At 31.0% G+C, this 22,165-nt stretch overlaps 1 protein-coding gene across 1 annotated transcript; it reads right to left on the reverse strand.

The window, feature by feature from the left end:
* Positions 1-782: 782 nt before the first annotated feature.
* On the reverse strand, positions 783-21,412 carry LOC100212472 (NADH dehydrogenase [ubiquinone] iron-sulfur protein 4, mitochondrial). The gene is made up of 4 exons (XM_065816927.1): positions 21,131-21,412; positions 9,813-9,988; positions 9,314-9,387; positions 783-956 (listed from the first exon to the last, which is right to left on the reverse strand). Exons 1-4 carry the CDS (start codon positions 21,281-21,283, stop codon positions 853-855), a joined length of 507 nt encoding a protein of 168 aa, XP_065672999.1. The 5' UTR covers positions 21,284-21,412; the 3' UTR covers positions 783-852.
* Positions 21,413-22,165: the final 753 nt, after the last annotated feature.

Raw genomic sequence — 22,165 nt, forward strand, 5'->3', positions numbered from 1 at the left:
GCGATTTGCATACAAATAAATACATAAAAAAATATTTAAGTTTTAAAACAATTAAAAAGCCGTGGTCAAAGTGTAAAAATGAAATATTATATGCTTGGTCATATAAAGGTGTGCGATCACATGCCTTCCTGTAAAACAGTGGCGTGTTTTTAATTGTCAAATTAAATGGGTAGCACTAACAAAAACATAATAGCTTCATTGTAAAAGGAGAAATTTTTCAATCAGTAATTCCTACTTCTCCCTGACTACTTAAAGAATAAAAAAAAATTCCCTGACTTTCCCAGGTTTTCCATGACTTTAACCAAAATTAACTAATTGTTAAGGTTTTGCAGGTACATTACGAACCCAATTATATACGTGTATAAAGTTTTGTTTTTACTTACTACGCTTTTTCTACTAACCTCATTTTAGGTTTTTTGTAAAACTCTTCATTTATTTTTTTTAATCTCGAAACTGGTATTAAAATGTTTTACTGATTGACGCGTATCTAGTAAATAATAGATCTAATTCTATTAATAACTTAATGCGCGTGAAAATTAATCATAACTATTACAACTAAGCGTAAATGCATTACGCAATCACGGAGTCAGGAAATAAGCGACCTGGGTAGCTGTAAATTGCGGGGTAAAACTCGCAAAATTGATAACAAAATGGAGCGTAAAACAAGAAAAGTCTTTTTAAACTATTAAAAACGTTTTATTATCACGTTTCTTCAGACAAGAATAATTCCAGACCTTTCCTTTAGATTGCTGCAGCACCTAACTATGGTTTAGATACATAACTTTATAAACAACTTGAATTTATTTGTAATTCATTCGTTGCGTAGCAACTACTAACAAAAAATTTAAACAGTTATTTAGTGGATACACGTGTTCTCTTATTCCACGAAAAATTTGAACCATATGATTTTGGGCGGAATTTCGGCAGAGTTGGTTCTTCGACCTCATGATTCCATCCTTAAAAAGAAAAAAAAACTATTTAGAAATTTACAACTTGCGATAACAACTGGCTGATAAAAATATCTGAATTAAAGTTCACCAGCCACAGTAAACCTTATGTAGCATAAGTGAGATCTATTTCAAGTACAAATGCCTCCTCCAAGCAATCACAGACTGTTGGCTTCTTTTCAAGATAAGAATAAATAGCAGCATCATCAGCGAACAATGCCACCTTAGATGTGAGAACTACTGGGAGATCGTTAATGTTAATTAAAAAAAAGTATAGGGCAAAGGATAGAACCTTGAATAACCTCTGATGTTACAGGATACAAAGAGGACAAATTCTATACTACAATTCGCAAGGAAGTAATCATTAACCTTAAAGATGTTACCTGATACACGGTAAGAAGAAAGCTTATGGAGAAGACCAACATGCCTAACTTTATCAAAAGCTTTAGAAATGTCAAGAGTGATAGCCTTAGCCTCTTCACATCTATCTAACGCACAATAAAACCTATCAGTTATTACGGTTAAGAAATCAGCAGTAGAACGATAAATTCGAAATCCGTATTGATGATCAGAAATTAGGTTATTATATTTAAGATGAGAGATTAAGTGTTTGTTAAATAAAGACCTTGCTTTTAATAGTAACCTTGCTTATAATAGTAAAAAAAAGAACCTTGCTTATAATAGTAAGAAGACTAATAGGATGCTACTTAGATAAGTCAGATCGCTCTCCAGAATTTTTGAAAATAGGGATAACAGATGCCGCTTTCCAGCAGGCTGAGAAACAATAATCTGCTAAGCACTTGTTAAATAGTTTTGAAAGTATAGACAACAGCTCTGGAAAACACTTCTGCAAGACTATAACAGGTATGTGTACGGACAACAAGCTGTAGATAAGTCTAAGCAGGAAATCACTTTAGATACAGAAGCTGAGGTGAAACGAAGGTCAAGCAATGGATTAATCTGTTTGTCGACTATATCAGGCAGAACGCGACTATTGGAATCTTAAGATGATACTGATGAGAAGTTATTAGCAAACAATTCAGCTTTGTCTTTAGGTGAGGTGATAAAACCTGAACCATACAAAAGAGGTGGAATAACAGATTTGACCTTATTAAAGATACTATTAAAGATTCTACAGAAGTCGCGAGAGCCTAATTTCTGAGACAAAATACAAGATTTCGACCTAAGATGACCTGATTTCGACGAAAGATGACCTGAGAATAGCAGGCTTTGGCGTTAGACAAAACCTTTTTACAATGGTTTCTAGCAATAGTAAACAAACGCCTATTTTCTGGATAATTGTTTAGCAGATAGAGATGAAAGTAATAGTAAAGATTAGAAATTCCAGCATAATGAGGAAAAACATGGAGAAGAGTGAGGCTTGACTTGGAATCGTCGAGAGAAAATAAAAGATTCCATGCCAGCCTATATTCAAGAAATTACATAATAAGGATATTTGTCAGCAAGAAGACGAAAGATTTGTAAACAAAGGCCATCACGAAGAAAATCACGGAAAGAGTCCCAGTCAGCTTTAAGGTAGTTGTAAGAGGTATAATGATAGGGAGATTCTGATGATGAAGATCATTGAGATAATAGTTTTAGAGAGATCAAACCGAGATCAGAAGCACCTAAGATTGAATGTGAAGAAACCAAGCACTGACTAGGATCAAAAACGAGATGAAAGTCGGGTAGAGGAGGTAAATGATTTTAATTGTCTGCAAAGCGAGTTGGAAAATTGACTACTTGAGTTAGAGATTGAGAAAGACAAAAGTTGTGGGCCTTAACGCCTGCAGAGTCACTGACACTAGAGCCAAACCATTCAGTGTGATGAGCATTAAAGTCACCAACAACAACTATATTGGCTGAAGGATAAAGAAAAAGGGCTTGGTCAATTCGGTCAGAAATAACATCAAAATGAATGCAATCTTGAGATGAAGGAGAGCGATATTGAACAAAGAGAAAGGCAATAGAGTGGATTGGTGCTAAACAAAATCACATAAAAGTATAGCCTGTGGATTCAAACCTAGTTTACCAACAAATGGGTGAATTCTTATGAATGTAGATGCCCAGGCAAAGCATGTGAATATTGGAGTCTTTACAAATTAAAGGAAGATAATCAATAACACGAAGATCACAAAATGAGACTTCCAAACTTAAATTAGTTTCATAAAGAGTGAGTAGTGCTCCAAATGCGGCATCAACAATGCACACCAAAAGAACGAAAGAGTTATTAGTTAACTTTTTAATTAACTTAAAATAGTATCAAATTATTATTAATGAAATCAAAACCTAGAGTTTAGAATAAGCACATTCCTGCTGAAACCTGTCTCCATTCCGCAGTCGTCCGACTCAAGTGCTTTACTTTAAAAAATTGGAATGCCGTTAATGCATGCTATATATTTTAAAAGATTTGCTCCATATAAAACTCAAAACAGAATGAGTTTGAAAAAATATATACTTTTTTTGTGCTATATTTACGTAATAAATTTAAATATAAGACTTGATATTTAAATATAAAATTTAAATTTTTTGTCATTTTAGAACTTTTGTAGGACAAAAATCAAACTCAAACAACATTCTGCTTTTAAGTTAAAACAACTTTAGATTTTTGTTACGAAAGTAAAACAAATTATTTTTATAAATCCTTCTAAGCAGTATAAAACATCCTGGGATTAAGTAACAGAATGCTGTGGGGGATGGGTGGGTTTCGATGTTAATATAAAATAGTGATAAAAATAATTTTTTTTTTTAGGAAGGTTTATCAAGATAAACTTTTTTTTTTGTAAATAATTAATTAGTAGGAATGACTATTTTCAAAAGATTATCCTCATATTTTTTGTGCAGTTTTTGTGAAAGAAAATGCCAATTGCAAGTGTCAACTTTTAAACATTGTCACTCCCCAAGTGACATGTTGAGTGTCATTTATTACCAAAAACATTTTTAATCAAAAGTATATCAAGTTGGGTCTCAAAAAAAGCGAAATTTAAAAATATTTTAAATTAATAGTAATTTAAATATTTAATAAATTTCAAAATATTTTTTGTTTTTTAATAAAAACCAAGTTTTTGAAATTGAAAATAAAAACTTTAAGGCATAAGTATAGTAGTATAAAAGTTGTCCTCAATGGACAACACTCTTTTTATTATCCTGTAACTTCAGAGGTTCCTCAAGCTTCTTCCTTGACCCTTTACACTTTTCCTTGGCCCTTTACTCTTTTCCTTGGCCATTTACTCTTTTTAATTTACATTAAGAATCATTCAGATATTCTCACATTTAAGGTGGCATTGTTCGCTGATGATACAACCATTTATTCTTGTCAATAAGCCAACACTTTCTGATTGCTTGGAGGAGGCATTTGAACTTGAAATAGATCACACCTCTGCTACAGCATGGGGCTCACAGTGGCTGGTGAACTTTGATTCAGATAAAATTCAATTTTTTTCAGCCAAACCTTATGGCAATAATCTAGATCTGCCTATATTTATAAACGGTAATTACTCGATGAGTCATCTATTCTTCCTCTTCTAGGACTAACTCTTATTTCCGATCTTTCTTCAAAACCATATATGAAAAATTAGCATCTGCTAAGTTTGCATCTTTTTATCATGCTCGACACATGCTTACTCTGGATTCTATTCTTTATCTCTATAAATCTTGAATCCGTCCTTGTATAGAATACTGTTGCCATATCTGGGACGGATCTTCCACTGATGAACTTTCTTTTTTTAACAAGGTGCAAAAGCACATTGCAAACATAGTTGGACCTGCTCTTGCAGCAAACCTCCAACCATTATCATACTGTCATAATGTTGTTTCTCTTTCTCTTTTCTACAAATACTATAATGGCACTGCTCTAAAGAGCTAGTCTCTTGTGCCATCTACAAAAATTCCTTCTACTGTGACTGTTCATAAGTGAGTCAAAAATTCTTATTAGTCTAGTTTTTTTCCTCGAACATCAATTTTTTGGAATTCGCTTCCTTCATTTTGCTTTCCTGATTCATATAATTTGCAATCTTTCAAGTCATCTGACAATTGTTATCTTGTTCTATAAACTTTATCTTTTCTCTTCCAGTAACTTCTAATTGTAATAGTGGTTGTTTGCAGCTGTGTTGAAAGCAAAGATGTTGAAAAAAAAAATTTTTTTTTTTGAAAGACACTTTTTAGCAAAATGTTTTTAAAAAGGTTTGTTTTTATAAATTTTTTTTTAGTTCTTTTAAGACCCAACTTGATATACTTTATAATATTTAGATAATTTTACAGAAAAATATTTTTGGTGATTTATGGCACCCTCAATGTTGTTAGGTGTCACGAGGTGTGACCTTTTTTATATGGTGATATATGTTTTATACGGTGTTTTCTCTTATTATAACATGGGGAATGAAAATTGATAATAACATATTTTTAGTCACCAATTAGTAATGTTTTTAATAATCAATTAGTTATGTTTTTGCTACTTCTTATTATGCTTACGTTTTTAAGCTGATACATGACTTTTTTTAATGTATATCAAAAGTTTAAAGTAAAAATTACAATTAAACTATTTTACTTTTGTATTGGGGAGGTATGTGAAATAAATAAAATAAGTAGGTTTATAAACTCACTATCAACATATATGCAAACTACAAAGAAAATGTAAGCAACTCCAATTTAGATTGAAACTACTGGGTAAATAAAAAAGATAAATAACACAAAAATCTTTAACAATATACTGTTGTTACTCAGAGATAATAAATGAGGTAATAAATAATAAATATCAATATTACATGCATATAAAATGTGCATGTAATATTGGTTTTACTCCAAAGTTTTAAAGAAGATTAAGCTTCTATAAATATTTCTATATATATTAAAAATATTTTTATTAAATTTATGTAAACCAAAAAAATATGAGCTTAAACAAATAGCAATGAAGCATATATCAGATCTCTATTAAAAAAAAAAAGAGTACATTTTAAATTTAAGCATGCAGCTTTTGACAAATTAGAATAAATCTACTTAAGACCCACATTATCAATACAGCAACAACATCTTGAAGTAGACCACAAAAAATGATTTTTTCAAAACTAGTTAACATTTAATAAAAAAGTTATATGTATTCAAATAGTGTAATATTATTGGGTTGAGGATGTTTAGGGGTTAAATAATAAAACATTATCAGCTTTCTTTACTTTAACTAGTATAGGTACTATACACAAAAGGAACAAGTATGTTTTAACTGGAACAGGGGGTTTGTGATCTACGACATTTTGATGATGCTTCAAAATAATACAATTATTATTTTACTATCCATCAATTGCTTTTAAACTTCATCTTTTTATTCTCTTTATCAAGATTAAGAATAAAAACATGAAACAAGCTCTCAATATATCCTAATTTTTCATTAATCTAGTATAATCATCTCTTCTCAGACTTCATTAAGAGACCATCGAATACTTTTGATGGTGCACCTTGTTATAAATTTTTATCTTGCTGTCCAGATTCAATTGTCAAAGCAAAGGCTATGAGAAACAAACCCTGACTTAAAAATCCCCTACCTTGGGGCTCATGGTTGAGTAAAGGCTAAAGATGGTGTCTCAATAAAAATATTCATCTTGGGCAGATGTTAACTGCATCCAGCTAAAATTCCCCTGCCTTGGGGCTCTTGGTGTTTCGATGAAAATACTATTCTTGGGCGTATGTTAACTGAATCCAGCTACTGACTTGTATGAGGCCTCCTAGACAAAGACTTTAAGGGTAAGCAGAATAATTCTGCTAACTAGTATTGAACCCCTTCTTTATATATTAGGCTAGCATAGATGAATCCCTGTGTTAGATTGATTCCAGCCTAGGATGATGAATGCTGGGTCTTCTTGACTTTTCTCATAGGTTTTTGCTTGTGCCTCCTTGATAGTGGCTATGAAACTCTTCCTGTTATATCCTAATGAGGGTACAGCTCTAAAACTCTGTTTAACTCTGTGATAGCTCTCAGAGAGGCTGCTTCCATCAACAGCTGCAAAATATCAGAGTATTAACAGTTGCGGATGGATGGTGTCCTTATCAATGCTTTTGGTGCGCATTGTCGAAGCCACATAAGCAGCCCTATGTTGAGACTTTCGGTTAATCAACAGGACTGAGAAAATTGGATAGCTCATTGCTTAGGAGGTAGTGCTCAATCTTTAAAAGTAACCCAAAATATTAAACATAAAAAACAATCCTCACCACCTAACTGTTTTAATACATCTTTTACAAATAATTGTGGTCTGCGAAGCAACCTTCCACCAGTTGGATTTTACCTATTGCAAAATTTACGAGACATTTGCTCTTAGTAAGACTAATTTAAATTCTGATATTCTTTCTTCTAGTCTCAGTGTTAATGAGTACTATCCTTTAATTGGCTCCAATAGTCATATGCTTGGCTTGGGGGTATACATATGCATCAATTAATCTATTTGTCGTGAAATCAGGTTCGAATCCTTTCAGCATTCTTTTATATGCTTACGCTTAGCACCTCTTCACTCTTTCATTTTTCTCTTAGTTCTTTAACGTTTTTCTTCTTCCCAAGACCAGAGGTCATTAGGTCATATTTGAAAAATCCAGAAAACATTTTTCAAAAAAAAATCAGGAAAAATCCGGAACTTATTTCCCTAATATTTGTCTTAACTTAACATTAAAGTAATGGCTTTCCTAATTTTTTCAAAACTTTTTTTCTTTTTTTTTATGGGTAACGACTTAAAAATATATATGTTTCTCAAAGTTTAAAAAAATATATATTGCAAAATATATATTTAAACAATACTTATGGAAACAAATACTTATTGAAGACTTTTTAGAAATCCAGAAAAACTAAAAGTTGAAAAAATATTCAGAATTTCGGATATATCGGGTAAAAGATAATCCCTGCAAGACTGCACTCTTTTAGATGCAATTTCTGATCAAATTGACCATGCCTCTCTTTGCTACTCTGCTAATATTGTTATTTTATGTGACTTTCTCGATGATGGCTTGGATCTAACACCACTGACCATACTGGTACTAAAACCTATAACTTCTGCATTTCTTAATCACTTACTCAGGTACAACTTTGTGATTCATTTTCCTGACAACCCTAATCATTTACCTTCACTCCTTGATTTATGCCTGGTTTCTGATCCTAGCTTGTGTTCAGTTTCTCCTTTTCTCCTTTAGGTGGTTCTGACCATGCAATTGTCTCTTTAAATCTTACATCTCATACATCCTTTTCAGACTCACCCTATCATCAAACTACTTACTACTACCCTAAACTTTTCTTCTAATTCAGCTCTCGAACCTTATAGCCATTCTCTTCTTTTCGTTTCAATTAAACAGGTTAACTCATTGTTAGACATTCAAATCACTCCAGCTTCTGTTGCTAAAGTCTCAAATAAACTCCTCTACGGCTTGTGGTTCAGACAATATTCCTTTCATAGTCTTACAAAATTATTCTCCAGAACTCTCTTCAATTCTCTCTAAACTATTTAATAAGTGCTTGACTGAGTCTTGTTTTCCTGCCTGCTGGAAAATGGCATCTGCTGTTCCGATTTTCAAAAACTCAGGTGAACATTCTGACCCCTTTATTTATCAATCTTTTTTCTGTTATTAGCTAGGTCTTTGAGTCTTTGATCAACAAATTTCTCCCATCTTGAGCCAAATAACTTACTGTCAGACAATAAATACGGTTTTCAATCCTCTCGCTCTACGACTGACTTATTAACTGCTGTGACTGAAAGATTTTATTTTGCATTAGATGGAGGCGGAGAGGCTAGGGCTATTGCTCTTAACATATCTAAGGCTTTCGACAAAGTTTGGCATGCTGATCTTCACCATAAGCTTGTTTCATATGGTGTATCGGGGAAAGTTTTTGAGATTATCAAATTGTTTCTTTCTAACCGCTTTATGCAAGTCATCCTCGAAGGCCAACATTCTTCTTTATTTCCAGTAACTTCTGGGGTACCAAAAAAGTTCTATCCTTCAACTTTTCAAGTCTTCTCTCAACCATTTCCTTGCTCTATAACTCTATTTTTTTTTCTTCTAGTAACTCCCAACTTAATAGTGGTTGCTTGCAGCCTTGTTGGAAGTGAATCAAAATAAAATAAAATAAAAAAAAATTAAAATAAATTTCATATTTTTTTATAGTGATTTACACATTTCTATTTTGTCTTCATTCCATTTCTTGTAATGCCTTTTATAAGTTTTTAGTTAACTTCATCTGATTGTTCCTGAAATAATATTGATTAACATTCATAACACAGTTTATGCTGTAAAACTGTAACTATATGGCTATTATATCATATATATGATATGGTATTATATGGCTTAAAAATAATGCACGTAAATGTAAATACAAAAATATTTAAAATAAAAAAACCTACCATGTGACTTGCAATACTGTATAGCAGCCTCTCTTGTTGAAAATTGTAACTGCGTATTTGATAATGGATCTCCACTAAAAATAATGCTTTAAAGTGATAAATAACTACATTATATAAAAATTTATTTATTTGTGTTGTTGTGTAAAAAAATTAAGTTGAAAAAAAAAATGTGTTTACATCAACTACAGTATAGTATAAGTATAACAAAAATAACTTGATGCCATGTAAGCTACTGTCAAAAAATTTAATACCCCTCTGTCGAGGCCTGTATTTCTAGAATGCCTTGCATAATTGATTAGAAAAAAAGGTCACATTTAAACCGAAATGGTTAATGATAAATAAAAAATTACTCTTTGAAACTCTTCATAGAGAACATTCTAAACAAATCGCCGCTTACCCAAGAGTACAACTTTACCTGAACCTAAGTTTAAATATTTGACCTTGAAATCAAAGAAAACCAAGTTTTTACCTTTAAAGGCAAAGCATTTATAAAATTTACCTTGATCCCCATCCCATGAGAGGATTCTCCCAACGTTCACGGGTATCAAAGCTAACACACCATTTCCGCATATTATGTGAACCACTTTGCATTGCATTTCGCGATGGTAAAAAAATTGTAGCCTTTCGATGCTGTGTTAAGTATAGTGGAACTCCATCTACAACAGACATCTCTTCCTAAAATGTGGGAAATTTGGTTTAGGTTTTCAGAATGATGCTAAAAATGCTAACTTGAAATTAAGAAAACTTCTGAATGATGATATGATAAAAATCAAAATAATAACTAAGAATGTTAATAATAACAAAATAAAAAAATGTTGTCCAAAATGTTTTTTAGAAATAAAAATAACAATAAAAGATTTTGAGGGTTTTTTATATATATATTTATTATATTCTAGATGTTTTGAAGTTTTTCTAAAGAATAAGAGAAAATTGAATTTTCTTTATTCTCTCTTATAAATTAGAAAATTTTTTCTAAAAAAAAAAAAAAGGTTTAGAGTATCTTAATAAAAATACAGTGCATATTATGTTATTTGTGTAAGTACGTTAACAAACATAAAAATTGATTGTAACTTTCCAACTTAAATTTTTCTAAAAGATTTTTCAGTTCTTGGTAACAAGACTGCTTTTTTCAAGATCTGAGCAAATAAATTTTTTAAAAGTATATCAAAAACAGAAAAGGTTTTATTTTTAAAAAGATTAAAAATATCTTTATAAGTGATGTTTATAAACATCTAAAAGGTGATGTTTATGAACATAAAAATTTTAAACAGAAATGTTAATAAAACAAAATGGGAAATAAAACAAAATTAAAATTTTGTAAAATGAGTTTCAAAAGGAACTTGTAAAAAATACAACTTCGCTATGAAATGACAGATAATGCTGATTAAAGAATTCTAATATACTTTATACAAATAAACAAATAAATGTTGTTTGTAAAAATAATTTAACATTCCTAAAATTTATATCTAATATACATAATATAATAATCTATATCTGATATACATAATATAATAATCTACATGTTTAACTAACCATGCGAGTTTATTTTTGTATTTGTTACTAATAAATAAATAAATCTAAAACATTTTTTTAATAAATATAGCCAAATTTCTAAATAATCTAATACTTGAATTTATCAGTATTAAATTTCATATGCTTGCCAGTATATGAAATTTAATAATAATAGATTCATCAACTATTAACATAGTTTCATATGCCAGTGCATATGAAACTATGTCAATGAAATGAAACAAACCTTTTGGATTTTTTAAGATTGCATAAAAATATTGGAATGTTAGAGTTCACTCTACAAGCAAAAAGATTTTTTTTTCATTGTTTTTAACAGCTAATAATTTTTGAACAAGTTGGTTTTATATTTCAACTATTTTAAGATAGCAAGTATGCTATAGATACTTTTAAAAAACCAAAATCTAGCTTCATAGCTTTTTTCCATAATGCCAATTTAAAGTTGATATTTTTGTTTTATAATTGAAATTTTTTGTGATTTTAAAGTGACCCGGATAAAGAGTTTTTTAAAAATTATCCCCGATGCAAAGCATTTGTTTCCTAAAATTGCACTTTTTTTTTCATAACATTATTTATACGCATGAATCGAAAAGCCTTAATAAAAACAAAAAATTAATGCTCATAATCCTAAAAGTCTCTAAAGGTCAGGTTTTCCATAAAAAAAAATTAAAATTAATTGTCTGCTTTTTAAAACTCTCAAGTTAACAAAATAAATAATTGCATTGAATTTAATAATGTTATTTGTTATAAATGATAATAAAATATGTTTCTTTGTGACCAAACCTAAAACTCGTAACTGAAAAAAATGTAACCTAAACTAGCTGGTTAACTTTTTAGTCAAACTAATATTAGTCAAATAACTTTTTTACTTAACTAAAATTAGTCAACTAACTTTTTAGTTAAACTAAATATGTCAATTCATTCAGGCCATGTCACCATATGTCTCAGATTTTACTGATTTTTTATACAGTTGAGAGTACTTAGTAAATAAGGAATTCATTAAAAATTTTAGATTCTGGCTCCAAGAATATCCTGAAATATGATCATTTTACTTTAACCAGATCTTGGCTAGGCCCCTCTTGTCCCCTAAGAATTGTGACCTTTGTTTAAAGGTTCCTAGTCACATAGTTTTACAAATATTTAATCTTTTTACTTAAAATTTGGTACCTGGCTATTTTCAGGGTGTGAAGAATCTTATAAAATAATCAGAAATGTAAAAAATTATTATTAAGTACCTGTAATTATCAATTTAAATAAATTAAAGCAATATATACCTGATTTTGATGCTCAAGAAACCCATGTGGCCTTGATAATACCAAAAAAAAAAATTTACACATCATTCTATATTCAATAAACTTTCAGGAAACATAAGGAATTTGATCTGAAAGTGTGTGGATTTCTATATATGGATATTGGGGCACGGGCCCCACTTTTTTGTAGCGGAATCTTGCAATACATTTTTTACTACCTTTCAGACTAGCTGGAGCTCTGAAACTTTCAGCATTTTTGTAGTCTTGATGAACGTGTGTTAAAATTGTTTCAAGGGCCCAAGACACTAGAGGAGGGGGATGGGGCATGTGCCCCACTTTTTTGAGCAGAATCTTGAGATGGATTTTTCACTACCTTCCTGACAAGCTAAAGCTCTGAAACTTTTGGCATTTTTGTAGTCCTGATGAACGTGTGTAAGTAGTGTTATATGTCTTGTGTGTGGTTATTTAGTTCTGTATGTGTCTGGTCTTTTTAGAGCACAACACCGTTTTAATAAAATGTAGGAATATAAGTAGCTTTAATAAAATACCAAAGGTTGATTGAGTGTGCAACACAGGACTGCAAACACTGCCTACTTTTCCTTATTTTAAGTTTTAAAAAAGTAACAGAGTTGACATCAACTTGTTTTGACTTCTCCACGCCCCTCCCCCCTTGACAACAATTTTCCAAAAACTTTACCAGCCCTTAAAGAGCATCAATTTTAAGGTTTGTTTTTGATGCTTTTGGAGAAAGGGTTTCCAATTCATAATTGAAGTGAAATATATATTATAAAAAAAATTTATGTGAAATCAATTTATAAAAAATTGATGGTTACATACTTTTAAAATATTTGTTTTGTGCAGAATTATTTTTTAATTTCCTTTATTCTCCACTTATTTTTTAATGTAATAATTTGCAAATAATTTAGTTTTACACTCATTTAATTGCAGGTATTTATAGTGATGACAATTAGACTGTATAAATTAGACATTTAATGTTTTTTGTTATCTTTATATTATTTAACTAAATATATATCTTGTTAAACTATTCATTTTGCTTTTCTTTCAAAAATTAAAATGATGTTAACTAATTATGTTAATTATGTATTTGGTTTAAAATATCAGCTATTTTTAACTGAGCTACTCTGCTAAAAAAATAAATTGTTATAATTTTTACTATGTTAACTAAATTTGTCAACACAACAAATTTTATTGAATGTCTTCATTGAAACCTTGAAGTGATGGTTTCCTGCTTTATACTAGATAAAGAGTTCTTCTAAACAATATCTAAGGGGTAAACAGATTCTATCTGTTGACCAGCCTCGCACCCCTTTTTCATCTATTAGGCTGGCCCAGATGTTTTTTTAATACATTATTTCCAGTTTAGGATGTTGAACCCTGGATCTTCTTGACTCAATGCATGGGTTTTGCTTGTGTCTCTGTTTTTATGACTAGGCAACTCATTCTTTTATCTCCTAATGAGGGTACAGCTGTAAAACTCAGTTTTATGGCTCTGAGGCCGGCTGGTAGTCAGGTTTCCCGAACTCTGTGGTAGCTCTCAGAGAGGCAGATTCCATCAACAGCTGAAAAATATCAAAGTATTAACAGTGCCATGTTGCGCATGGATGGTGTCCCTGTTTGTACTTTTGGTGTGCATTGCGGAGGCCACATTTGGAGCCCTTTGTTACGGCTTAGGGTTTATTAGTAGTAATGAGGCATTTGCTTGGGCTATTAAACGGTGTTCTGAGTATCTATGCTTTGAATCAAGTTCTTCAATCTAATTTAAAAATGAATAAAGTACCAAAAACTATAAAATACAAAAAACCATCATCATCACCAAGTTCTCTAAACCTATCATTCACTAATATTCACGGTCTTTGAAGTAACTTTTCTTCTGTTGAGTCTTATCTCTTGCAAAGTTCACCAGACCTACTTGCTCTTTGTGAGACTAATTTGAGTTCGGCTGTCTCATCTTGTGATCTTAGTGCTGATGGTTATCTTCCTCTAATTCGTAAAGACTCCAATAGTCACATGCTTGGCCTGGGCATTTATATTTGTAAGAATTCACCCATTTGTCGTGAAACTAGGTTTGAATCCACAGACTATTCTTTCATGTGCTTTCGTTTAGCACCACTTCACTCTATTGCCTTTCTCTATGTTCTATATCGCTTTCCTTCATCTCAAGACTGCACTCTTTTTGACGTTATTTCTGATCATATTGACCAAGCCCTCCTTCTTTATCCATCAGCTAATATAGTTGTTGTCGGTGACTTAAATGCTCACCACTCTGATTGGCTTGGCTCTAGTGCCAGTGACTCTGCAGGCATTAAAGCCCACAACTTTTGCCTTTCTCAATCCCTAACTCAAATAGTCAACTTTCCAACTCGCTTTCCTGACAACCCGAATCATCTACCTTCTCTACTCGACTTATGTCTTGTTTCTGATCCTAGTCAGTGCTCCGTTTCTCCACATTCACCCTTAGGTTCTTCTGATCACAGTTTGATCTCTCTAAAACTAATATCTCATACTTCTTTATCACCTGAATCCCCCTATTATCGAAGCTCTTACAACTACAGTAAAGCTGACTGGGATTCTTTTCGTGATTTTCTTCGTGATGGCCCTTGGGTAGAAATCTTTCGTCTTCCTGTCGACAAATGTGCTTCTTACATAACTTCGTGGATTCAGGCTGGCATGGAATCTTTTGTTCCCCCTTGACAATTCCAGGTCAAGCCTCACTCTCCTCCATGGTTTTCCTCACACTGTGCTGCTGCGATTGCCAATCGAAACTGTAACTTCCATATTTATCAGCAAAACAATTCTCCAGAAAACAGACGTCTGTTTATTACTGCTAGAAACCATTGTAAAAAGGTTTTGTCTAACGCCAAAACCCGCTATTCTCAGGTCATGAAATCTCGTATCTCATCTCAAAAATTAGGCTCTGGTGACTTCTGGAGAATCTTTAATAATATCAATAATAAGGGCAAATCTATAGTTCCACCTCTCTTGTATGGTTCAGACTTTGTCACCTCACCTAAAGACAAAGCCGAATTGTTTGCTAAAAACTTTTCATCAATATTATCTCTTGATTCCACTAGTTGCGTTCTACCTGATATTGTCAACAAACAGGTTGATCCATTGCTTGACATTCATATCACTACAGCATCTGTATCTAAAGTGATTTCCTGCCTAGACTCTTCTACAGCTTGTGGCCCGGACAACATACCTGTTATTGTCTTGCAGAAGTGTTCTCCGGAGCTGTCATCTATACTCTCAAAACTATTCAACATGTGCTTATCAGTCTTGTTTTCCAGCCTGCTGGAAAGCGGCATCTGTTATCCCTATCTTCAAAAATTTTGGAGAGCGATCTGATTCGTCTAACTACCGTCCCTTAAGTCTTCTTCCTATCATAAGCAAGGTTTTTGATCTTTAATTAACAAACACTTAATTTCTCATCTTGAATCTAATAACTTACTTTCTGATCATCAATATGGATTTCGATCTTCTCGTTCTACAGCTGATTTGCTAACAGTAATAACTGACAGGTTTTATCGTGCATTAGATGAAGGTGGAGAGGTTAATGTCATCGCTCTTGACATTTTAAAAGCTTTTGATAAAGTTTGGCATGCTGGTCTTCTCCATAAGCTTTCTTCTTATGGTGTATCCGGCAACATCTTTAAGATCATTGAATCCTTCCTTTCCAATTAGCATAAAGGTTGTCCTCGATGGACAACACTCTTCTTCTTATTCTGTAACTTCAGGGCTTCCTCAAGGTTCTATCCTTTGCCCTATACTCTTTTTAATTTACATTAACGATCTTCCAGATATTCTCACACCTAAGGTGGCATTGTTTGCTGATGATACTACCATTTATTCTTGTCGTGATAAGAAACCAACACCCTCTGATTGCTTGGAGGGGGCATTTGAGCTTGAAAAGGATCTCACTTCTGCTACAGCATGGGGCTCACAGTGGCTGGTGAACTTTAATTCATATAAAACTCAATTTTTTTCAGCCAATCGTTATCGCAACAGTTTAGATCTTCCTATATTTATGAACAGTGATGTACTCAATGAGTCACCTACTCTTCATCTTCTAGGATTAACTCTTACTTTCAATCTTTCTTGGAAACCATATATCAAATCAGTTGCAAAATTAGCATCTGCTAAGGTTGCATCTCTTTATCGAGCTCGACACTTTCTTACTTCGGATTCTATTCTCTATCTCTATAAATCTCAAATCCGGCCTTGTATGGAATACTGTTGCCATATCTGGGGCGGATCTTCTAATGATGCCCTTTCTCTTTTAGACAAGGTGCAAAAACGCATTGTAAACATAGTTGGACATGCTCTTGCAGCCAACCTCCAACCATTCTCACATCGTCGTAATGTTGCTTCTCTTTCTCTTTTCTAAAAATACTATAATGGGCACTGCTCTAAAGAGCTAGCATCTCTTGTGCCATCTACTAAAATTCATTATCGTGTTACTCGTCATTCAATTAAGTGTCATCATTTTTCTGTGACTATTCCTAAGTGCTCTAAAAACGCTTATTCGTCTAGTTTTTTTCATCGAACATCAGTTCTTTGGAATTCGCTTCCTTCATCTTGCTTTCCTGATTCATATAATTTGCAATCTTTTAAGTCATCTGTCAATCGTTATCTTGCTCTACAATCTTCATCTTTTCTTTTCAGTAACTTCCAACTTTAATTAGTGGCTGCTTGCAGCCTTGTTGGAAGCGAAGATGTTAAAAAAAAAAAAAAAAAATCCATCAACTTATTATAAGAAATTAAATTACTATAAGTCAATCAATAATGTTTTCTCCTATTGAACACACCACTTCAATATCCGATTTAAAGAAAAGATTGAAAAAAGAAAGACCTATGAAGAACAAAACACCTTAAATCAAAGTGATGGCAAAACCAGTTTAAGTTTCTCACCCGGTCAAAAAAAAATTGAAATTGATAAACAGTTCATTGAAGAAACATTTATAACTACATACGAATATTACTCAATTGAAGCAGAAACATCAAAATGCAACAAATGCAATAGTAACAGATCTAAAAGGTGTTCAAATAAAATATCAAAAAGTTTACTAGATTACCATCTTGAACATTATCATGAAATAATGCTGAAAAAGAAACAAAACATGAGTGGCTTGTCAAAAGAAAAGAGTAATAAGATTGATAGAAGTCTTTTAATATTTATTATTGCCTGTTGTCTTCCATTTATATTGGTAGAAAGTAATGTCTTTAAAGAGTTTGTTTTTTGTTTAAATTTAAAAGTACAATGTGCCTTGTCGAAAAGAGTAAAGACCTCTTTTAACTGATTTATATCTAGAAAAAATTGAACTTTTAATGTCAAAATTATTGTCAATTAAAGAATTATAATTTAAATTAGCCACCACAACCACAACTTTCTAAAGTCTTTAAAAGTCAGTTTAAACATTCAACCAATAAGATGTATGGGGCATGTTTTGCAATTCGTAGTAAAGCATATCATAGATTTAGTTAAAGAAAGTGAAAATGATAGTTTGTTTAAATTATTTTTCATTGCAAAAACATTAATCAAGTGCAGAAAAATTATTACATCTTTCAATCATCACTAATCAACTTAATGATTTATTAGAACAAAGTCAAATGCGACTGGTGTCAAAAAAATCACAATCAAAGTTAAAGGTGTCAAAAGAAATCACATCCTTCATTTGATTCAAGATATGAAAACTTGTTGGCACTTCATGTTTCTAATGGCAGAAAGAATGTTTAAACTTCAATCCTACGTAAAAGATATCTTTAATTCGAAACAACAATACAAAGATATGAGAAAATATTTGCTCAATGAAGATGAAATTGTTAACTTAAAAGAAACGGTAAATGTATTAGCAAGCTTCAATTAAGTAAGTGTTTTACGGGCAATATTTATGCAACATGTTCTTTAATTATTCTAAATATAAAGGTACCTTCAGAAGCAACTAAAGAAAAAAAAAAGTGAATACTTTTTAACCTTTCTTTAACTGTGCTATTACAATTACATTTGTTAAAATCTTTACAAACTTTCAAGATTCATATGAATTAGAGAACAATTTGTTTTTGTCATGCACCACAATTTGTGGATCCAAATTACGAAAAGCTTCAATTATTTGAAAAGTATGATAAAAACAAAAAATTAAATGCGTCAAGAAATTTTGATGTCAGTGCAAAAATTTTAAATGCAAAGTTTGTCAACAGCATTCCAAAACAATATATAAAAGGCACAGAGTTTTATTGCACCAAAAAGTGCAGTAACAATTCAACTTAACCTCCAGGACCTTTTAAAGACTCAAAATCATTAAATAAATAAAAATAATTTCTGAATTAATTGGTGTTTTTTTAACTGTTATTACTGGTTGTTTTATAACTGTTATCATTCCTTGTTTTCAAAAATCGCTGTTGTCTGCTGTAACTTTTATTTGCTCATTATATATTCAATGTCCATGTCAAGAAATGGATAAAAATAGTCTGTTATTTGTCATGTAGTATATTAACACTTATCCACTTAAAAAAAACCAATTGTCAAAAAGAAGTTCATAAAATATGGAATGAGATCAAGAAAAGTTTTTTTTTTATTGTTTAGATTTTATCACATCTTTTTCGAGGGGTTGTGCAGAAAAAATAATAAACCGGTGACAAAAGAAGGAAAGGGGGAAGGGTAACTGCTTACTGCTAACTGCTTAAAAAATGGTGACCCAATGGTAACAACAAAAGGTTTTTGTGCTATCTTCCAACAACCTTTTGTTGTTACCATTATTGTAACACCATTTTTATATATATTTTATATACCATTGCATCACCAATTGTGTTTTTAATTATTTTGAAATAAATTATCAAGTATTTCATTATTCTGAAAATATAGTAAAGTTTTTGCAGTCAGTTGAACAGAGCATTCTATTAATTTTTTTAATTGTGTCAGCCATATTTAACATTGTATAAAATATGCATTAAGGGTACCCAACAGAGACCATCTCTGCATGACCATTAGATCAATTTTTAAAAATCTTTATTCAACTCATTTTGATAACCTATAACTTTTTAATGCAGCTTTTTAGCCAACTGTTTTTGTTTTTTTCTTTATATTTATTTAGCACATGTAGATCAACAGGCAATTGGATTTGTATTAACTTTTCAACTAGTTTTTAAGATTTAGCTCTTTAAAATCACAAAAATTTCAATTGTAAAACAAAAATATCACTTTAGCTCACCATTATGGAGAAAGATAAGGTGCCAAATTTTAAATTTTTGGTTTTTTAAAAAGTATAAGTATAAAACCAACTTGTTCAAAAGTTATTAGCTGTTAAAAACAATGAAAAAAAACTTTTTGCTTATAGAGTGAAATTTAATGCAAAATAGCCCACTACTTAAATAGTGGTTTTTCAAGATTCATATTAGAGGTCAATCTGAAATTTAAAAAACATGCTTTACTTTTAAATATGTACAAAATCAAAAAGTTTCAGCAAAATCTGAGATGCTCCATAAGGGATCTCTACTCCACTTGGCATGGAATAACCCTTATATAATTTAAAAACGTTTTATTATACCCTTGTTATTTTTAAACAATGTGATAAACATTTCCTCTGTGAATTTCATTATACTTGATCCGCTAATTAGTGATTTATTAAAATTATTCAGACTCTGCAAAAAAAAAAATCATTATTTGTGTGTGCGTACAAATAATAGACACACAGTAGAAATAATATTTGTACACAAAAATGTTAATATTTTTATTTTTGAATTTAGCTATATGTTGCTGTAGTGCTATACTTTATTTCAAAGTAGTTTTATATTTTTTACAAATTTCATGGATGACCTTAAAGTTATGGAAAAAATGGAATGTTTAAATATCAGCTTTTAAGAAAATTGAATACCCAAAAATTTTAGAATAATTAAAATATTTTTGCATACTCTGGAGCTGCTCCAGACCTTGAGTCAAAAAAAAGGATCTGGAGTCTGGAGCCAGAGCCAACTGCTTTAGGCCAGTTATAGATGTTTCATATATTGCTGGTATTTTCATATGATTTTCACCTATGGTTAGCAAAATGAATTACTCAGTAGATTTATAAATTCTTTGCATATATTGGATAAAATGTAAAAATTCTTGCTCTTGTTCTATAATTAAGAAAATGTTTGGCTAAGATATGTTCATACTATGCTATAAGCTGTAAAGTTCCAAGAAAAATTCCAATGTGGAATCCAAGTTTCTGGTCAAAATCAGAAGTTCTTTTTTTAATAACAAAGCAAAGTGTTTACATTTTAGTAATAATTTAAATGAATGGATAAATCACAAGTTATAATACCTGTAAAAAAAATTTTATTGTTAAAACTATCATGCTAAACACCTTTTTCCAAAACTGTTTTTTGAGAAATCAAGTCAGCAATTGCTCAGTTGTGTTTAGACTCATGATCATTGAGTGTTGATTGAGCATTTTTCCTGCATCCTCTTATATCTACATAACCGATTTTCATTTTGCAGGGGCAGACACTTCATGTGCAATTTTTATTTATGCTATATTTATTTGATTTCTGAAAAAAAGTTTTTTTTATAGCCTATTGCAGGTTTCTTGAAATAAATTGAATCTCTGCCTAAACTAAAATCCTTTTTCTTTTTCAGTTATTATTTGTCACTGAATTTAATTGAAGTAGTACATTAATAACACAAAATTCATAATAAAACAATAGTTTAAAATAGAAAATTACTTCATTGCAGAGCTTTCATACAAAATTAAAACCAGGCTGCATTGTTGAAAAAAAAAGTTCTTCAATTTGCTTTAATGTTTTTTTACTTTTAAAAACTTTGCTGTAAACCTTAACTTGCTTTTTTACTAACATATCTTTTATTCAGTGTCAGATGTCATTAACTAACCTTTAATATGAATAATGGAATTGTTATTGTAACTCATAACAAAAGTTATAATAAAATTTTTAATTTTACTATATCTTTTAAACACCTAATTTAAAATAAATACATTTTTATACTACTATATTAAAGTTGTCTGTCAGACAAATGAAAAAGTAATACCTGTTTGGCATTGCTTAATTCAGTGACTGCCTTATCTTCATTACTGAACTCTTGAATAGAAAAGTAGGCGTTTTGTACAATTGCATTTCTATTTCTTATAAAACAAATTAAAGGTGTTACTCGGTTAGACTTTGTTATGAAAGTAGTCGCCATTTTACGAAAGAAAACGACTGTTAACCAAATATGTGACTTAATTCTGATTTACCTAAGTTGATTTGTCTAACATTTTTTTTTTTTTTTCAATTTTAACGTAACAAACTTTTAAATATTTTGGAAAATAGTGGAATGCGGCCGTTTCGCGTTTCGCGTTAAAGCGTTTTTAATCGATAACAATACCACATGTCAACAACAAAATTTTCAGGAGTCGAGCAAATAATACATATTTCGTAGAGAATTTCTTATTTTGATTTCAAATATGCAATTTATTTTTCACCATCACGTTGAGTTGTAAAGATATTTGGGTTCAAATCTTTGACCTTTGAGACCCAGCCTGTGTAATTTGAGTTTCATATATATTTTAAATTTTTTTTAATTTGTGTCTCAATAATTAACTTTAGAGTATTTACTTAGAACAGTTGCATTGTAGTGTGACATTGATTAATCACGTTGTAAAGTGCAGCAGGTAAATAAAAACCCTGATAACTAAGTGCAGTTTTTTTTGTTTGTTTTTATCATTATTATGTATTTCGTCATTAAAAAATGTTGCAAAAATGTTGATAAATAAATAAAACGTAGGCTGAAAATTGAGTACTAGTATTGAACATAGAGATTAGTAGCTTAGTAGGCCAGCATGATTTCCCTAAAGTTTATATGATAACAGTGTGTATATGTATGTGTGTGTGTGTGTGTGTGTGTGTGTGTGTGTGTGTGTGTGTGTGTGTATGCGTGTGTATGTGGGTGTGTGTGTGTTAAAAAAATAAAATCGGAAAACGCAAAACAAAAAAAATACCAAAAATGTCATTTGATGGAGAAATGAAAGCGATTTGGCGAACTGAAAATCAATGACAAATAAAATGCTTTTAAAACAACTTTTTC

Source organism: Hydra vulgaris, chromosome 13 (genome assembly GCF_038396675.1).
Source record: "Hydra vulgaris chromosome 13, alternate assembly HydraT2T_AEP".
Lineage (NCBI taxonomy): Eukaryota > Metazoa > Cnidaria > Hydrozoa > Anthoathecata > Hydridae > Hydra > Hydra vulgaris.

Coding starts and splice junctions, on each gene's coding strand:
- LOC100212472 (XM_065816927.1), bottom strand. CDS start 21,283: ATGGCGACTACTTTCATAACAAAGTCTAACCGAGTAACACCTTTAATT. Junction 9,989..21,130: donor AATTAAGCAATGCCAAACAG/GTATTACTTTTT, acceptor CCCACATTTTAG/GAAGAGATGTCTGTTGTAGA. Junction 9,388..9,812: donor CTCATGGGATGGGGATCAAG/GTAAATTTTATA, acceptor CATTATTTTTAG/TGGAGATCCATTATCAAATA.